General features: G+C 39.3%; 3 protein-coding genes across 3 annotated transcripts; 1 reads left to right on the top strand and 2 right to left on the bottom strand.

The window, feature by feature from the left end:
• On the bottom strand, positions 1-4,132 carry LOC145896119 (uncharacterized). Its single transcript, XM_082984974.1, has 3 exons — positions 3,884-4,132; positions 3,084-3,164; positions 1-3,009 (listed from the first exon to the last, which is right to left on the bottom strand). Exons 1-3 carry the CDS (start codon positions 3,900-3,902, stop codon positions 368-370), a joined length of 2,742 nt encoding a protein of 913 aa, XP_082841100.1. The 5' UTR covers positions 3,903-4,132; the 3' UTR covers positions 1-367.
• A 1,535-nt stretch (positions 4,133-5,667) lies between these two features.
• Positions 5,668-8,830, top strand: LOC145895893 (uncharacterized). The gene is made up of 4 exons (XM_082984672.1): positions 5,668-5,683; positions 5,854-5,937; positions 6,045-6,116; positions 6,216-8,830. The coding sequence occupies exons 1-4, from the start codon at positions 5,668-5,670 to the stop codon at positions 8,828-8,830; spliced, it is 2,787 nt and encodes a 928-aa protein (XP_082840798.1).
• Positions 8,831-10,442: 1,612 nt separating this feature from the next.
• Positions 10,443-14,522, bottom strand: LOC145896126 (beta-1,4-galactosyltransferase 1-like). The gene is made up of 9 exons (XM_082984984.1): positions 14,427-14,522; positions 13,842-13,999; positions 13,642-13,779; positions 13,462-13,581; positions 12,795-12,911; positions 12,069-12,276; positions 11,509-11,659; positions 11,300-11,420; positions 10,443-10,562 (listed from the first exon to the last, which is right to left on the bottom strand). Exons 2-9 carry the CDS (start codon positions 13,986-13,988, stop codon positions 10,497-10,499), a joined length of 1,068 nt encoding a protein of 355 aa, XP_082841110.1. The 5' UTR covers positions 13,989-13,999; positions 14,427-14,522; the 3' UTR covers positions 10,443-10,496.
• Positions 14,523-14,741: the final 219 nt, after the last annotated feature.

Raw genomic sequence — 14,741 nt, 5'->3', positions numbered from 1 at the left:
TAGAAATGAATGTAAGCGTTACATACGATACAATGTTAAAACAATGCGACTTAAAACATGCTTTGATAAGAGGATAGTCACAAATATTTTCATTTCACATCCAATAGAACGAATTAACTAGTAGTTTTTTGCAATTTAGTTTTATTGTGACACAGGCCTGAAAGGAACCACTGGTTGAGCTTCCCTTGGCCATAGTGTTTCCAACTTGTTTCTCCGTGTTTGTATATTCACCACAAAGTGGAAGCCTTTGCTTGGGTATTTGGCGAGCAGGATTGTCCATTGTATACAAAGATGTACCGACGATACATTGGACGTTTGTTTGTGCCTCGGAAAGTTATACGTTACTCTGCTGTGGATGAGGAATATTTCAAATGCTGGGCTTCGCTTCCTCGCATTCTTCCAATTTGGTTCTCTTGGAAGCAGTGAGAAGTGAATCCGACGACACTTCTTGTAGTTGACCGACAATTGTTGTTAATTTTTCCACAAGACTTCTTGATAAGGACATTCGATTTTTTAAAGCCATGCGACAGAGCGTTTCGCTTGTTTTCACATTAGCAGTCAGATTTCCGCGCATTACCGCCCTCGCGTGGTTGCAGCAAGCCCACGGAAATGAAGTGGTAACTTCAGGGGGGCGTTTAAGCCTTTCATTACTTAAAGCGAGTTCAAATTCCTCTACAGCTCTACTGTAATCTTTTTTGGAGGCCCAGTATTTTCCACAATATACCAAACACTTTGGGGAAACCACCCACTCGTCGATATGTTTAACTGCAAGTTCGTGCAAGCGTTGACATTCGTTGTCTGCTTCGTTGTGATTGAAATCATCTCCAGGACCCAGAGAGATAAGTTTCGTGTTAATTCTCACCACAGATCGCCTGTGACGCATAAAATCCAAGTCATCCAATCCCATTCTCTTGAAAATCCCGTGTTCCGAGAAACTGGTCTGGCGACAATCGTCCCCAAGAAGGTTCTCTACGATGAATGCTTTAGTTGATTGAAGAATGTCTTTTCGTTCGCCAGGCGGAAACGTTTTCCACCCTTTAAGCTTGATGCTGACCAAACTTTCGGCCGCCAGACGAAGAAACAGGAGAGATATTCCAGATTTGTTTAAAACGTCTTCGCAAATGGACAAAGACAATTTAGAAAACCAAGTAAACTTTTTGGTGATGTCTGACGTAATTTCTCCGTAATGGTGTTCTATTAAGCGACTCATAAAATACAGGACTGAGGCCACACGTTCTGCAAAATATGATTCAAACAGAAATCTGTTGCCTAAAAACGGTTGCTCACTGTCTGATCTGTACTTTTTTAACTGTTTAGGATCCATTGGCATTTCATTATCCCAACTTGCTTTTAGATATTCCAATACTTCTTGCTTAGTTTGGGAAGCGTAGTATTGCATCATGTTTACATCAGGATGTATTACAATTGTGATGTAGCTTTCAATGTCAAAACCCTGTTGCTTAATTTTTTTTCCAGCTTCAATGCATTCACTCACAATACTTTGGGTAAGAGGGTGTACGTTTTCATCTGTCTCCCACTGAGTCAGAAAATCGTGCGATATTTCACTGCCAGTTAGACTTCTCACTACATCCAGCCAACTCTTTATAGATTTAAGAAGAAATTGTTCTGCTTCAGATATATTTTCATCAGGTTTTTGATGGGCATCAAGCACAACTCCCATAACTTCGTAAATATGACACAATGATAATCGCATAATAAGACAATTGTTCTTTCTTTCATTGCAGAGGAGAGCTCGCATATGAGGAACCATTTCTATCATGAACTCGTTGACCTTTGGCTTGCTCAAATTCGTTTGTACGACGCTTGCAAGAGCTTTGGTGGCGACATGGAGAGCTGTTTTGTTGTTCTGCTTAACGTGGAGGTTGATGGCGATGAAAACTACCTGATGAAAAGTGACTCGTTTGTCAGCATTTCCGTTCCTTTCAGTCACTTTGCACAAGCCAGAATCAACCAATTTTGCAATTAGATTGTCCGTGTCTGCTGAGAGAAAGTAGTAAATCGATTCTTCATCTGTCTCACTCTGCTCCAAATAGTACATGACTCGCTTAACCAATATCAATGGTATATTTCCGTGGTGAAAACACGATAAAGCACAAACGGCTTTCCACATTTTTTCCGCTGCTCCTCCTTCGCTGTCCGGTTTCAAAAGTATTAACAAGGCTTTGTAAATATGGATTTGTTTAGAGAATTTCTCCTCTCGCTCTATTACTCTGTGGGCACATGTCTCGTTTTCCAAATGGTTAAGATACATCTGGTAACTGATAGACAGTGTTTTCGCAGCTTTTACGGCACATAAACCCAATGGATTACCACTTAACCTTTCAACGATACAAGATGCTGCTTGTCTTGCTTCATCTTCGATGGAAGTTGCAACTCCAAGAAGCTGAAGGCCTTCCGGAATAGTAAGTCCAGTTATTTCCAGCAGTAAAAAACAGCTCGAATGTATCATGTCACACGTGCTTTTGTACCTGGACGTGATGTACACGTGAAACTTTTCGCTTCTTGTCTCGATATCGGCCTCACACGATAGAAAGTTGGTTAAAAATTCTTTGTCGTTTTCACTTGGATCTTCAACCACGATAAGAATAGGATATGGAGACTGTACCAAAAGATTAACAAACTGTGTGCTTCTATTTTGTTTCATGCTATCCAAAGCCGTTTCCAGTACACCTATGGGGTTGTTTAACATACCATGTTTAACCATGCAGTCCAGTAGTCTTTCAAGTTGATCTTTGATAACATGCTGCTCGTCGCTGCACTGAATGTGCCATTTTATTTTACATTTTTGCTCTTCGTAAGGAAATTCAGCGCCCAGCTTACGAACTATTTCGGACTTCCCCGATCCGGGCATCCCTTGAAGGTGCAGCACCGAAACTATTTTATTTTGTTGACTTCGTATTGCATCCAGGTAGTCTTCACTCTCAATGAATCGTTGGGTAACTTTACCGACGTTGTCAATGGGGACGTTGGTGCTCTCGTGTGAAGTCCCTATAAATAAAAACGTTTAAGGGCAGGAGACAGGTTTATGTGACCAATGTTTGGCATTGATCTCAGGAAATTACCTGGTATTTCCTCTATACTGCTACCTGAGCCGATTCTGGAGGAGTGGAAACTTGAATCACTGATTGTTATAAACGTTTGACCTAAAAAAATGAGGAATTACATTTGGTACTTGTTCATTTGTAATACTCCCAACTCATCGTTTTTGTAAATGCTGGACATTTGATGGGAAAAGGCATACTTGATTTATTTCTTTAGAAGAAAAACTCGAGGGAATTAAATGATTACTTTTTGATTTTTGTATTACAATGGGCCAACCGCAGACCTGTACATGTATCATCTTTCAACTGTGTCCTATTGTTCGGTGAATAACGAAGTGTGTCTAGTTGTGTGACCGGGGTTGAAAGGAAACAATATTCTTTCCAGAAAGATTAAATTTTCAAAAGAAAAGAACATTGTGTTTTTGCGAAATACGAGTGATTTCCTAAATAAGTGAATAAATTTACTAAATTTAAGTTTCTAATAAGTATTTGGGCCACTACAGCCAGAACGATGTACTGGTAAGAATTATATTACATAAGACCGAGCAAATTGCAATAAACTGTGTTGTTATCCCCTCCACAAATTCTTCTTAAACGAGCAAAAAAATTATCATCGGATGAAAGGAAATGTGTTGTCAGCGAATTTGGCCAAAGCTTAACCATCAAAACTCTTTTTTGCTGTGTAGTTTTTTACCCAAAACCTGACAAAATTGCACGTTCTACAGTTCAAAACCAGCTAACGTGGCGAAGTAGTTGTGCCGCAATCACTGGGTTTTGACAAATAATTGTACATAGTAGGACAATAATAAGAAGCCACTAACCTGGTGGCGAAGAGTTCATTCCGTATCAGCTGATTTCGGTATGATTCTACTTGAATAAGAAACTGTTGCCAGTGTAGACGAAATTGATTTTTCGACGACGTCAGTGACTTCAACCTGAAACTTCCGAAAGTTTTCAAATTACTAATTCCGGTTTGCGACAGTTCGGGACAATGTTTGCCGGAGCCCAATAGGTTGCTTGCAAACTTCATTAAGCGCAATATCGAAGGCAGAGGTAGCCCGACGAAACAACATTTCCGCCTTGAAATATGCTCTTGGATGGAACCTAACAAAAACAGGCGCTTCGGTTTCTTTTTGTCCGCTGATGGGTTTGGAACGAGGAACAAATGACTTTTGTTAGTCAACAAAGCGCAGGATAATATTTCAACACCAGCACGCGCGACCAAGCTTTGAACTTTCTCATTGCAACGAAGGTGGAAAAAGTGTAGAGCTCTGCGTGATATATTGCGTTTTATATCTTGTATTTCATTTCATATGTTGCATTATGCAATGACCTACCAATGTCAGAGGGAATGATATTACAACATGTTTTTTCGCTACAGTACGAGAGATGTGGGAAAAAATAGGAAGTGCCTTTTTCCTTTTTTTAACCTTCTTCGCAGACTTCAGGAAGATACTGTTACACCCGGTCACAAATTTTTCGCCAAACTTGATCCACATATAAGCCTATGGAACATAGAAATCTGTGCGAATATTTAACGCTACGATTGTGTAGTATTTCAATTCAAATACATGACCATAAATAACAGGTGCTGGTTTCCCTGTTTACACCTAACAATTAAAATTCGCACAGATTACTATTAATCACAGACTTATTCGTGGATCAAGTTTTCGAAAAGTTTTGACCTGGGTGTAGTGGTATTTCCCGACTTCTCACGCTTGCCACTTGTTGCGGTTCGGTTGAGCCCAAAACGTTTGGTCCGTGTTTTGCGTGTAGGGATAATTCCGTCTGTGCTGCTACCACCCCCACTTTTCAGTGCGATGCCGTGTTTTTTTGCTACTCCCATGAAGCGCTATATGTAATCATACCACACTCTCCAAGTGTCTTAAAACAGTTTAGATGTATTGCAATTAAATGGTTTTTGTACTTGCTGTTGTTTAAGCAGAAAACACTTTTGTGTTTTTAATCGGAGATATGTAGTATATTTGTTGTGAGGCATTTTAAAACATCAGCATACACATCAGTGTAACCTTCAAATTGAACATGGCGAGTAATTATTAACCTCTGATCATGTGCTGTCGGGTGAACAGCATTAATAATTTGTTCCAGCCAGGTTGAAGTGTCATAGTAAATATCACAAGGTAAACAGCAATAATCGACAGAGTGCCAGGCTTTTTGTGTTGCGACTTTAGTTTATGGGTTTATCTAACAAAGGTGTATTTAAAAATATTATTTCATTTATGCTTTTGGAATGTAACGAACTTCCAAAGTTTTATCTTAAAAAACACTTAACCTGTCCTGGTTTAAATTTACAGCCAAGGTATACCTTTGCCGCTTATCAAATGCCTATTTACAATGCGTATGAAGCACTGTGCAAACACTACACTGGAAATATTACCTTGAACTTTGCTCTTATGCGTGCTTTGCGTTTAATTTAAAGAGCTTATAACGTCATGCAGTATAGTCTCATGGTTCAATCCTGAATAGCCGAACGACTTTTGCTTGTATAGGACTGCTTGCACTGCGCGCAGCTCCACCGACAAAAGCCTGTGAATCGTAAAATATCGAGTTCTGCTGCGGAAGCACTGCTGTCACCGGAGGCAAAATGAGTTCTCAACAGGGTAAGTGGCTGCTTAGTGATATAAACAAATGTTTTTAGGGGTACTGGTTACCGTGCAGTAAAATCAGAAGCAGAAATCGGAATAAATAAAACAGTATATTGGAAAGCATTACCACAAGATTAGTGTACGTATGTCGATGCCCAAAATAATTTTACCTTTGTTTGTTTCAGTTGGAACAGAAATACACATTACAAATTCCAACATCACCTCTTCTCAAATTGGCCCAAGCGGTGAGAGAGGCGGTAACGAACATGGTATTTTTATTTTTAATTGATGTTTATTTACACGAAAAAAATTTTGATTACATACAAACCAATTTCGTGCAAATAAATTAAGTGCCTATATATCCACTTGTTTACAGTGGCAACGACGGTGACCATCAAGGATTCAGTTTTATTCTGTCCTCAAATCGCACCAGGATGGAATGAACCCGGTAATTGTTTGTTTTAGTTTTTATGTATGAACAATCAAATTCAAGAGGGAGTTTCCACAAAAACAAAAACTTGCAGCGTATGATGTTTTTTTCATCAAGGTACTTCACGTGACATCGAGCCTGTCCCCATTGACAACGTCGGTAAACCCAACCAACGATTCATTGAGAGTGCAGAATACTTCAATGCAAAACTAAGTCAAGAAAACAAAATAGTTTCGGTGCTGCACCTACAGGGGTTGCCCGGTATGGGAAAGTCCGAAATAGTTCGTAAGCTGGGTGCTAAATTTCCTTACGAAGAGCACAGATGTATAATAAAATGGCACATTCAGTGCAGCGACAAGCATCACGTTATTAAAGATCAACTGGAAACACTACTGGACTCTATGGGTAAAAACGGTATGTTGACTAATATGGGTGGTGTAATGGAAACGGCTTTGGAAAACTTAAAACAAAATAGAAACACTCAGTTTGTGCAACTTTTAGCACTGTCTCCATATCCTATTCTTATCGTGGTTGAAGATCCAAGTGAAAACGATAGGGAGTTTTTGACAGATTTTTTATCATGCGTTGTGGATTTCCAGACAAGAAGCAAAAAGTTTCACGTGTACATCACGTCCAGGTACAAAAGCACGTGTGACATGATACATTCGACCTGTTTTTTATTGCACCCGTTAGAAGGTCTTACCAAGAATGAAGGCTTACAGCTCCTTAAAGTTACTGATGGCACTGAAGGAGAATTCAAAGCAGCATGCCGTATCTGGAAAAGGTTAAAGGGGAATCCATTGGGTTTATATGCTGTAAGAGCTGCAAAAACACCGTCTATAACTTTCCAGGAATACGAAGAACGTCACAAGGCGTGTATTCTCAGTGTTATAAAAAGAGAGGAAAAAAAGATCAAACAACCCCATGTTTTCAAAGCTATTTTGATGCTCCTGGAACCGCAAAAGGCTGACGAAAACGAAGAAAGAATTTGGGAAGCCGTTTGTTCTCTTGCTTGCTTCCACCACGGAAATATACCATTACGATGTATATACAGGGTCTTGCACTACTTGGAGGAAAGCCAAACGGACGAATATCATGTCAAAACAGTGACAGACGACCTTATTTCAAAGTTGACAGACTCTAGTTTGTGCAAAGTTACCGGAGATGATCTAAATGACAAAAGAGTTACTTTTCACGAGCTGGTATTCGATGCTGTCAATCTAAAAACACAAAACAATAAAAGAGTTTTTTACGTCGCCACCAAAGCCCTGGCAAGCGTTGTACAAACGAATTTGAGCAAGCCAAAGGTCAACGAGTTTATGATAGAAATGGTGCCTCATATGCGAGCTCTTCTACGTCATGAAACAAACAATAGTTGTCTACTAATTCGATTGTGTTTTTGTCATATTTATGAAGTTATGGGAGTTGTACTTGATGCCCATCAAAAGCCTGATGAAAATATATCTGAAGCAGAACAATTTCTCCGGCAATCTATTAAGAGTTGGCTGGATGTAGTGGGAAGTCTAACTGGCAGTGAAATGTCGCACGATTTTCTGACTCAGTGGGAGACAGATGAAAACGTACACCTTCTTACTCAAAGTATTGTGAGTAAATGCATTGAAGCGGGAAAAAAACTTGAGCAACAGAAATTTGACATTGAAAGCTACATCACAATTGTGTTGCATCCCGCGGAATACATGTTGAAGTATTACAAGAAGGAATCGCAGCCGGATGTTGTGGAATATCTACAGGAAGGTGTTGATAGCATATTGCCTTTGCACCCCAAAAAGATAAACAAGTTTAGAAGAGACAAGCTCCAACCGTTTTTAGAAAGCAAAGTTCTGTTTGAATCGTATTTCGCAGAACGCGTGGCTTCAGTTTTGTATGTTATGAGTCGACTTATAGAACATCATTACGGGAATATCACTTCAGATATCATGAAGAAATTTGCATGGTATTCGAAATTATCGCTCGAGATTTGCGAGGAAGTTTTGCAAAGAGTGAAGGTTTCTCCTCTGTTTTTTCGCCTGGCAGCCGAAAGTTTGGTCAGCATTGGGCTTAAAGGTTGGAAAACATTGCCAGCAGAAAAACAAAAACATTTTCTTCAACTTAATAAGAAATTCGTTCTAAATCACCTCCTTGGAGAAGTTGGAGGTCAAAATAGTTTTTCCGAGCATGGAATTTTCAAAACAATGAGATCGGATGACTTGGATTTTATGCGTCACAGGCGATCTGTGGTGAGAATTAACACGAAACTTATCTCTCTTTGTCCTGGAGAAGATTTCAATCACAGCGAAGCAGACGACGAATGTCAACGCTTGCACGAACTTGCTGTTAAACATATCGACGAGTGGGTGGTTTCCCCAAAGTGTTTGGTATATTGTGGGAAATACTGGGCCTCAAAAAAAGATTACAGTAAAGCCGAGGATGCGTTTGAAAACGCTTTAAACAACGAAAGACTTGAACGTCCCCCTGAGGTCACCACTTCGTTTCCATGGGCTTGTTACAACCACGCGAGGGCAGTAGTGTGTGGAAAGCTTACTAGTCATGCGGAAAGGAGCAGAGTACACTGTCAAAAGGCTTTGGAACAGCAAAAGTCAATTTCAAGCAATCTTGTAGAAAAACTGACGGGTATCGTTAGTCAACTGCAGCAGGTGCCGTCGGATTCTGTACCCCATGTCTGCAAGACAACAACATTGGACTTACGCGAAGAACCAGGGGATGCTGTTTGAACACTCCTTACCAGCACCAGGATAATTTAAAGCGAAATGTTTACCTGTTTCTGAACACGATTAAAAATATTAATTGATTCGTTATTATCACTGATCGTGTATCATGTCGTGTTCACCAGCTGAAGTTTATTTCATGTCGCAATTGTTTCAACCTTTTTCTTCCATTGTATATTACGCATTTGTCCATATTTACGCATTAATTTGCCAGCAAAGCCCTGGGAAATTCAACGCACTGTTGTTCGCCAACAAATGTTTTGTGTGTTGGTTCAACGGATTAATGATTAGTGGTCATGTGTAAATGTAATACACGTTATTGTAGATTTGGTGGTTGGTGTACAGAATTAAAACTGTGCTGAACGTTAACAAAACGTTGTACATATGTTTAACAAAGAACTGGAAACCTTGAGACTATCCATTGTTATTTGTACATAAGACGACGATCAATCAGAAACAACAATAATCAGTTACTTTTTGAGAATTTACAAAGCGTTTATTTCAATGTAGATTGCTTTCTGGTCCTGACCTAAGTTGCGCGTCTGTCTTCGACTTTCCCATCCAGTCTTTTTAGTGCCTATAACAGTGTCTTTTCATAACGTTCTTGGACCAGGTCATGCGGGCTCATACAAGCTGCTCGATAAAAACGTTGTGGCAGAGAAAACGGCAAGTTACACGTCAATGCGGTTTATGCTTCAACTTTTCCCGTTTTAGCAGTTTCGTTGCAAGCACGTAGAAAAGAATGCCAGACATAGCACTTGCAAAAGTGAACAACAGTCAGAGAGGAAATGAACGCGCCTGTCGGGACTGTGAAACCGAGTTTTTTAAACATACAAGCTTGCGTTTGCATGGCAGATTTGGTTTTAAACTTCTTGGATGGAATTTCTCCTCACTTGTTCATTGCGAACGTTTTCTTCTCTGATCTGATATATAGCCCAGTGAAACGCAGACTCGCTTTTTTTATCCTCCCAAAACCTCCGTCTAGATACGCAGGAAAACGCCAGGCAGAAACACTACGAAAGAAACGTCATAAAGAAAAAGCAGCATAAAAGATAACAAAGCAGAAAACACCAGAAATTTTTGACATGCATAGCAAAGTACGTTCAAATCTTATCATACGTTTTATTGTTTTGTATTTTTCAACAAAACTTACAGAACCACACTCCCAAAATTGGGGAAAAAGTAAATGCACGACACTGCCATTCGTGGCGTTAAAATCAACGCCATACATGATCCGAACAATACGAAAGGTTCGATAAAGACTGCATAGCCACCGAAACGTTGATAAATATAATATTGCCACAAAACCCTTTTATTGACATAATTTGTTGTAGCAAGTGTAAAAAATAAAAATCTGAACTGAACTTCCGGCAGACTTAAAACGTTGATTTTATTCAACCGATTTTATTTTGTTGTCCACGAAGTATCAGATATTGCAACATGCCCGACAGCACCACAATATAAATGGACAAATTCATTTAGGCGGTACATTATTGCATCTACATAGCAAAAACACAACTCAAAATCCTAAATAAAGTTCTTGGTCGATTTTGGTGTCTAACGCATGAGTGTTACAAGCTATCGCATGCCTCGACAGCGATGCCAGTGCACCTTATTTCGGTATCCAAGCACCTTCACTTGCGAACATGCTCCGTAGCGCACCAAGTGTCGATTAGTTTGGAGCAAATACGTCCACTGTGATGTTTGTGTATGTTGCATGCAAATCACGTGATACAAGCTGCAAATAAAAGTATACGGTTTTGATTTTTTTGGAGGGAAATGGGAAAGGTTTTATGCACAATAATCTCCCAACATGTCATTAATAATAACTTAATTCGCTTATCAAATGTGCCGTATCAGTCTTGTTTCTTTGAACTGAAATATCCTGGTTTGGCATTCATTTACAACGGATGATGCGAGAAATACTCGCAAAAGCTGTGTATTTTTCCAAACACAACCTCTTCTTAAAGAGTATCAAACCGCTTAGTTTCTTGTACGAAACGGACAAAAAAATCCAAACAGGTTTTATAAGTCTTGAGAAAGTCAACTTCTCTCAGTCCAAACAGTCATGAGCGCGGCAGCAATATTATATTAAAACGTATTAAGTGAGAAAAGCGATGAAAAACATCCCAATGAGGATGGTGCTGTGTGTAACCGGAAGGCGGAATCAGTTCTTTTAATCTTTCCTTTGTTACTTTTGAAACGAACAAATTCAACTGATAGTAATGATCTTATTTTAATCCTTGGGGTTTGTGTAAAAAACAGTTGGCCTTTGTCAATTATAAAGCGCTTCCAGTAAAGGAAACTTGTTAATTGTTTCACGTTTCGGTCGTCATACAACCGACCTTCTACAGGGCAAAGTGTGTTGCATGACGTCAGAAAGGTAGATCAAATCAATAGTTTCCTTCACCAGAATGTTTAAAATTGACTAAATACTACGCCTGGTAGCGGTTTACTTGGCGTTGTTTAACTTACTGTATAGTTAAGGTTGTTCAATCCATCCTCTCGCATCATCTGCTTAGTTAATTCCATCATTTTGAATCTTTCGGGATTAGCTTCGTTGGCGCTATCCCGTTCATGAGATATCATCTTGTAACTAAAAAGGGTAACCGAACAATAAATGCACAACTGACGACGAGTATCATCCAAATCTCATTGAAATTGTGGATACAAAGTTGACAAACCGCGCAATGTCGACGGAATATTTAATAACTTTCATTCCCACGGCTTCGATCCGTTGGCAAATGCTCTCGTCCTCTCCGCCCCACCCCCAGAAAGAGTTTGGATACCCGTTCACCTCCAAAAACTGACATTTCGTCATTGCAGTAACGCCACCTGTAAAATATCGTGGCAATGTTTATGTGTTAATGCACCACTATTTGTAAAACAAACGATAAAATACCACTAGAATTGCCTATTGAGATTTGCAGACAGTAGTTCAGTATAGGCACCAAACAACAGACCCGAACCATCGTGTGCACGCACCACTGTCTGCAGCTTTCAATGTTTGTTATGGCTCTTATGCATATGTATGATTTTGAGTGAAACCCGAGCCGGAAGCACTGCCGATTATTAAGCAGTCGTTTGGCCATAGTGCTCTCCACGGTGGTTCGTCTCTGTTGTTTGGTACCCAACGGATAGAGGTTGACCAAAAAGTAACACAAAGTGAAACATTGTGTACTGTTGTCTGCAGCTCACAATTATAATTATGTTTTTTTGCACAAAGTCTGGGTGGATAACTTACCAAACCTTGCATTGTTTGCATTGTATTTGAACTTGTCAACAGCAACGGACAAGTGTCTTGGACTGGGAGGGCAGGTATACAGGCACTTGTCATTCTCTAAGATTAAGTCAACATCATGAAATACGAAGCACTCGAAGTCATAATCTTCGAGCGCTTCAGCGAATCCAATGTTCATAAGCTTGGCTCTGTTGAACTTCCCACTTCCAAACTGTAAAACAGAAACCATGTTTATATTCATCTGGTACAATTCGGCATAATTAGTATTACTTATTCCTGGATAATTTTTTTCTAATTTATATGTAAATAAGTGATACTGATGTTGCTTAATTGTAGGCGAAATGTATATATCAGAAATAAAAACACCAGATTTTGATATTTTATCTAAACTTATAATTTTTTAAAATAGACATGGACAAACTACATTCCGAGGGCCAAATTTGGTCTGTCAGGTTCTTAAATTTGGCCCCCAGGGTTTGGTAGAACTGAAAATGCCGCTTACAAGAACATTTTCCATACTGAAGCCAAACGTTAGTTTGTGCGCGTTATTTTGCTTTTCAGTTACAAGTTTCAAACGTTAATTATTGGAAATGTTGGTCAGTTTATTTACTGTGATTTAAACACTCTTCGTACACTTTACATTTGTATGGATAATTTTTTTGTTTATTACTGGCCCTTGAGTCGAAAAGCTGGCCAAACTTATAGATTAACTTTATATGGTTTGAATACCTGATTAATTATGTATATCCTAAAGTCCAATTGCTGTCGCCGCAGAGTAGGAAGCATAAATTGCAAAAAATATTTAAAATGTTGTTCACGATTTCGGTAAGGGATTATGACGGCGACCTAAAAATACATTGTAGTTATTAAAACATACATCAGACAATTCGGTAGGGAAGTAACATTAAAGTCCTCGGTGTCTTGATTTGCTGTGAAAACAACTTGTGAGTTGCGAAAATCCATATACAAACAATGAGCCAATAATGATCAGTGAGCTGTAGACGGCTGTCCAAACTGTCGGGTCTCATCAGTGAAGCAGGTGATTAACGACCGTTTTGCACCTAGCTGGCCTGACCTAAAAGAATATTCTACTTTTCTGGTGACTTTGAATTCGGCGTTGTTCCGCCAGAATCCCAAACAGCTCTTGTGCCATAGTGTAATCTACTGTGGTTCCTCTTCGGTAGTTTGTGACTAGTTTGGAATCTAGCGGCTCTACGTCGACTGCAAAGTCACCACAAGTCTCTTTCTGGCGAGATACCTGACTAGTTCTTTGCTAGTTACCAGCTGCACTGATGGCGCCTGACAGGTTCAATTAATTTAAAGTTGATCGTTAAAGGATAGTTGTTGCTGCATAAACACCACCTGCCATTTCTTAAAACCTTTGAAAAAAACTAACCTTAGAGCGAGCTTGGCAGAATTGTGGTTTGTAATGCCCTCCTTCGCCACCTAGTGGGTTGTCAGTAGCAATGGTTTCAAAGGACAACGTGTCGTTAGTGAACGAGATATTAAGGTTACCCTGAAAAGTAGTTTCGTATAATGACGTCATTATTAAACCAACTAAAATTACCATAAATACCTGAAGATTTGGAGGTTCTTCTGGACAGTCTGGCAATAATTGAGCACTTCTGTTATTTCCAGTAGCTAATGGGCACGACCAATTTTTTGTCCGCCCCTGGTTTTTAACCAACCTAATTGGGTGCAGCCGAGCATCCAACTGCAAACAGTACATGTTCAAAAGACAGAACCTTAACTCATACAAATATTGCGAAAACTCACCGTATAAATAGCCCACAAACCATAAAGTACAGGCACTAAAATGATCACATACACGAAAAGTGCGATTTGTTTTCGTGTACATAAAAAGCATGCTGCGGTCACGTTTCTTTTCCTTGTTTTTCCGGACTCGACACGAACATACGACATGTTGCGATGCACTGTATACGTAATACATAATATTTAGATATGCATTAATGTTCTCACGAATCAAAACTTTTTTTCTCAATTGCAACATTCAGTAAAATTAAATTTATTTCTGCATTGTGTGGAGACCATATGCAACGAGTAGTAACATGTTTTATTTAGCCTTATCTATACGGCCTGTGAAGTCGAACAGGTCAGCTGTAACTGTAGAGCCGGACTAACCACGCCATTTTAAACTGATAATGTTTAAACCGTTGAAATAAATGCAACATGTCAATATTTTCAGCACGTTGGGATAGTCTGTTGATTTTTTTTGAGTAAATCCGTTATTAGTGCTCATAACGATTATTAAATAATGGTGATATTACACCTAAAAGATAATTTTAAAACCTGTTACCGCCCAGGTATACAGTTGAATCTCTAATCCCATGCATGCCTAACCTGGTGCAGTCTTTCATCTGTGAGAAAGCTGAATTTCAGCAAATCATGCGGAACTTGCAACTTTTACTGCAAACAACATGCACTTCCTAACATGCTCTGCGAATACATATCAACAAGTTGTAGGCTGTAAACAGGTTATAAAAACACTGCCTGGTAAAACCATCAGCCAGCTGACTGGCAATTGCTCAAAAACGTGTCTAAAAAGTTCAAACCAGACGTTTTAACAAAAAGTTCAAACAGTACCGTGAATGCATATGTTCTGATGTGAACATTTCTTTGCCTACTTGTTCTGTAACAATTAGCGAGCAAGGCTGC

The sequence above is a fragment of the Ascidia mentula genome, chromosome 3 (assembly GCF_947561715.1).
Source record: "Ascidia mentula chromosome 3, kaAscMent1.1, whole genome shotgun sequence".
In the NCBI taxonomy this organism is placed as follows: domain Eukaryota; kingdom Metazoa; phylum Chordata; class Ascidiacea; order Phlebobranchia; family Ascidiidae; genus Ascidia; species Ascidia mentula.
Note: the sequence above shows the minus strand (reverse complement) of the source record. Positions and strands in the feature narration are given on the sequence as shown.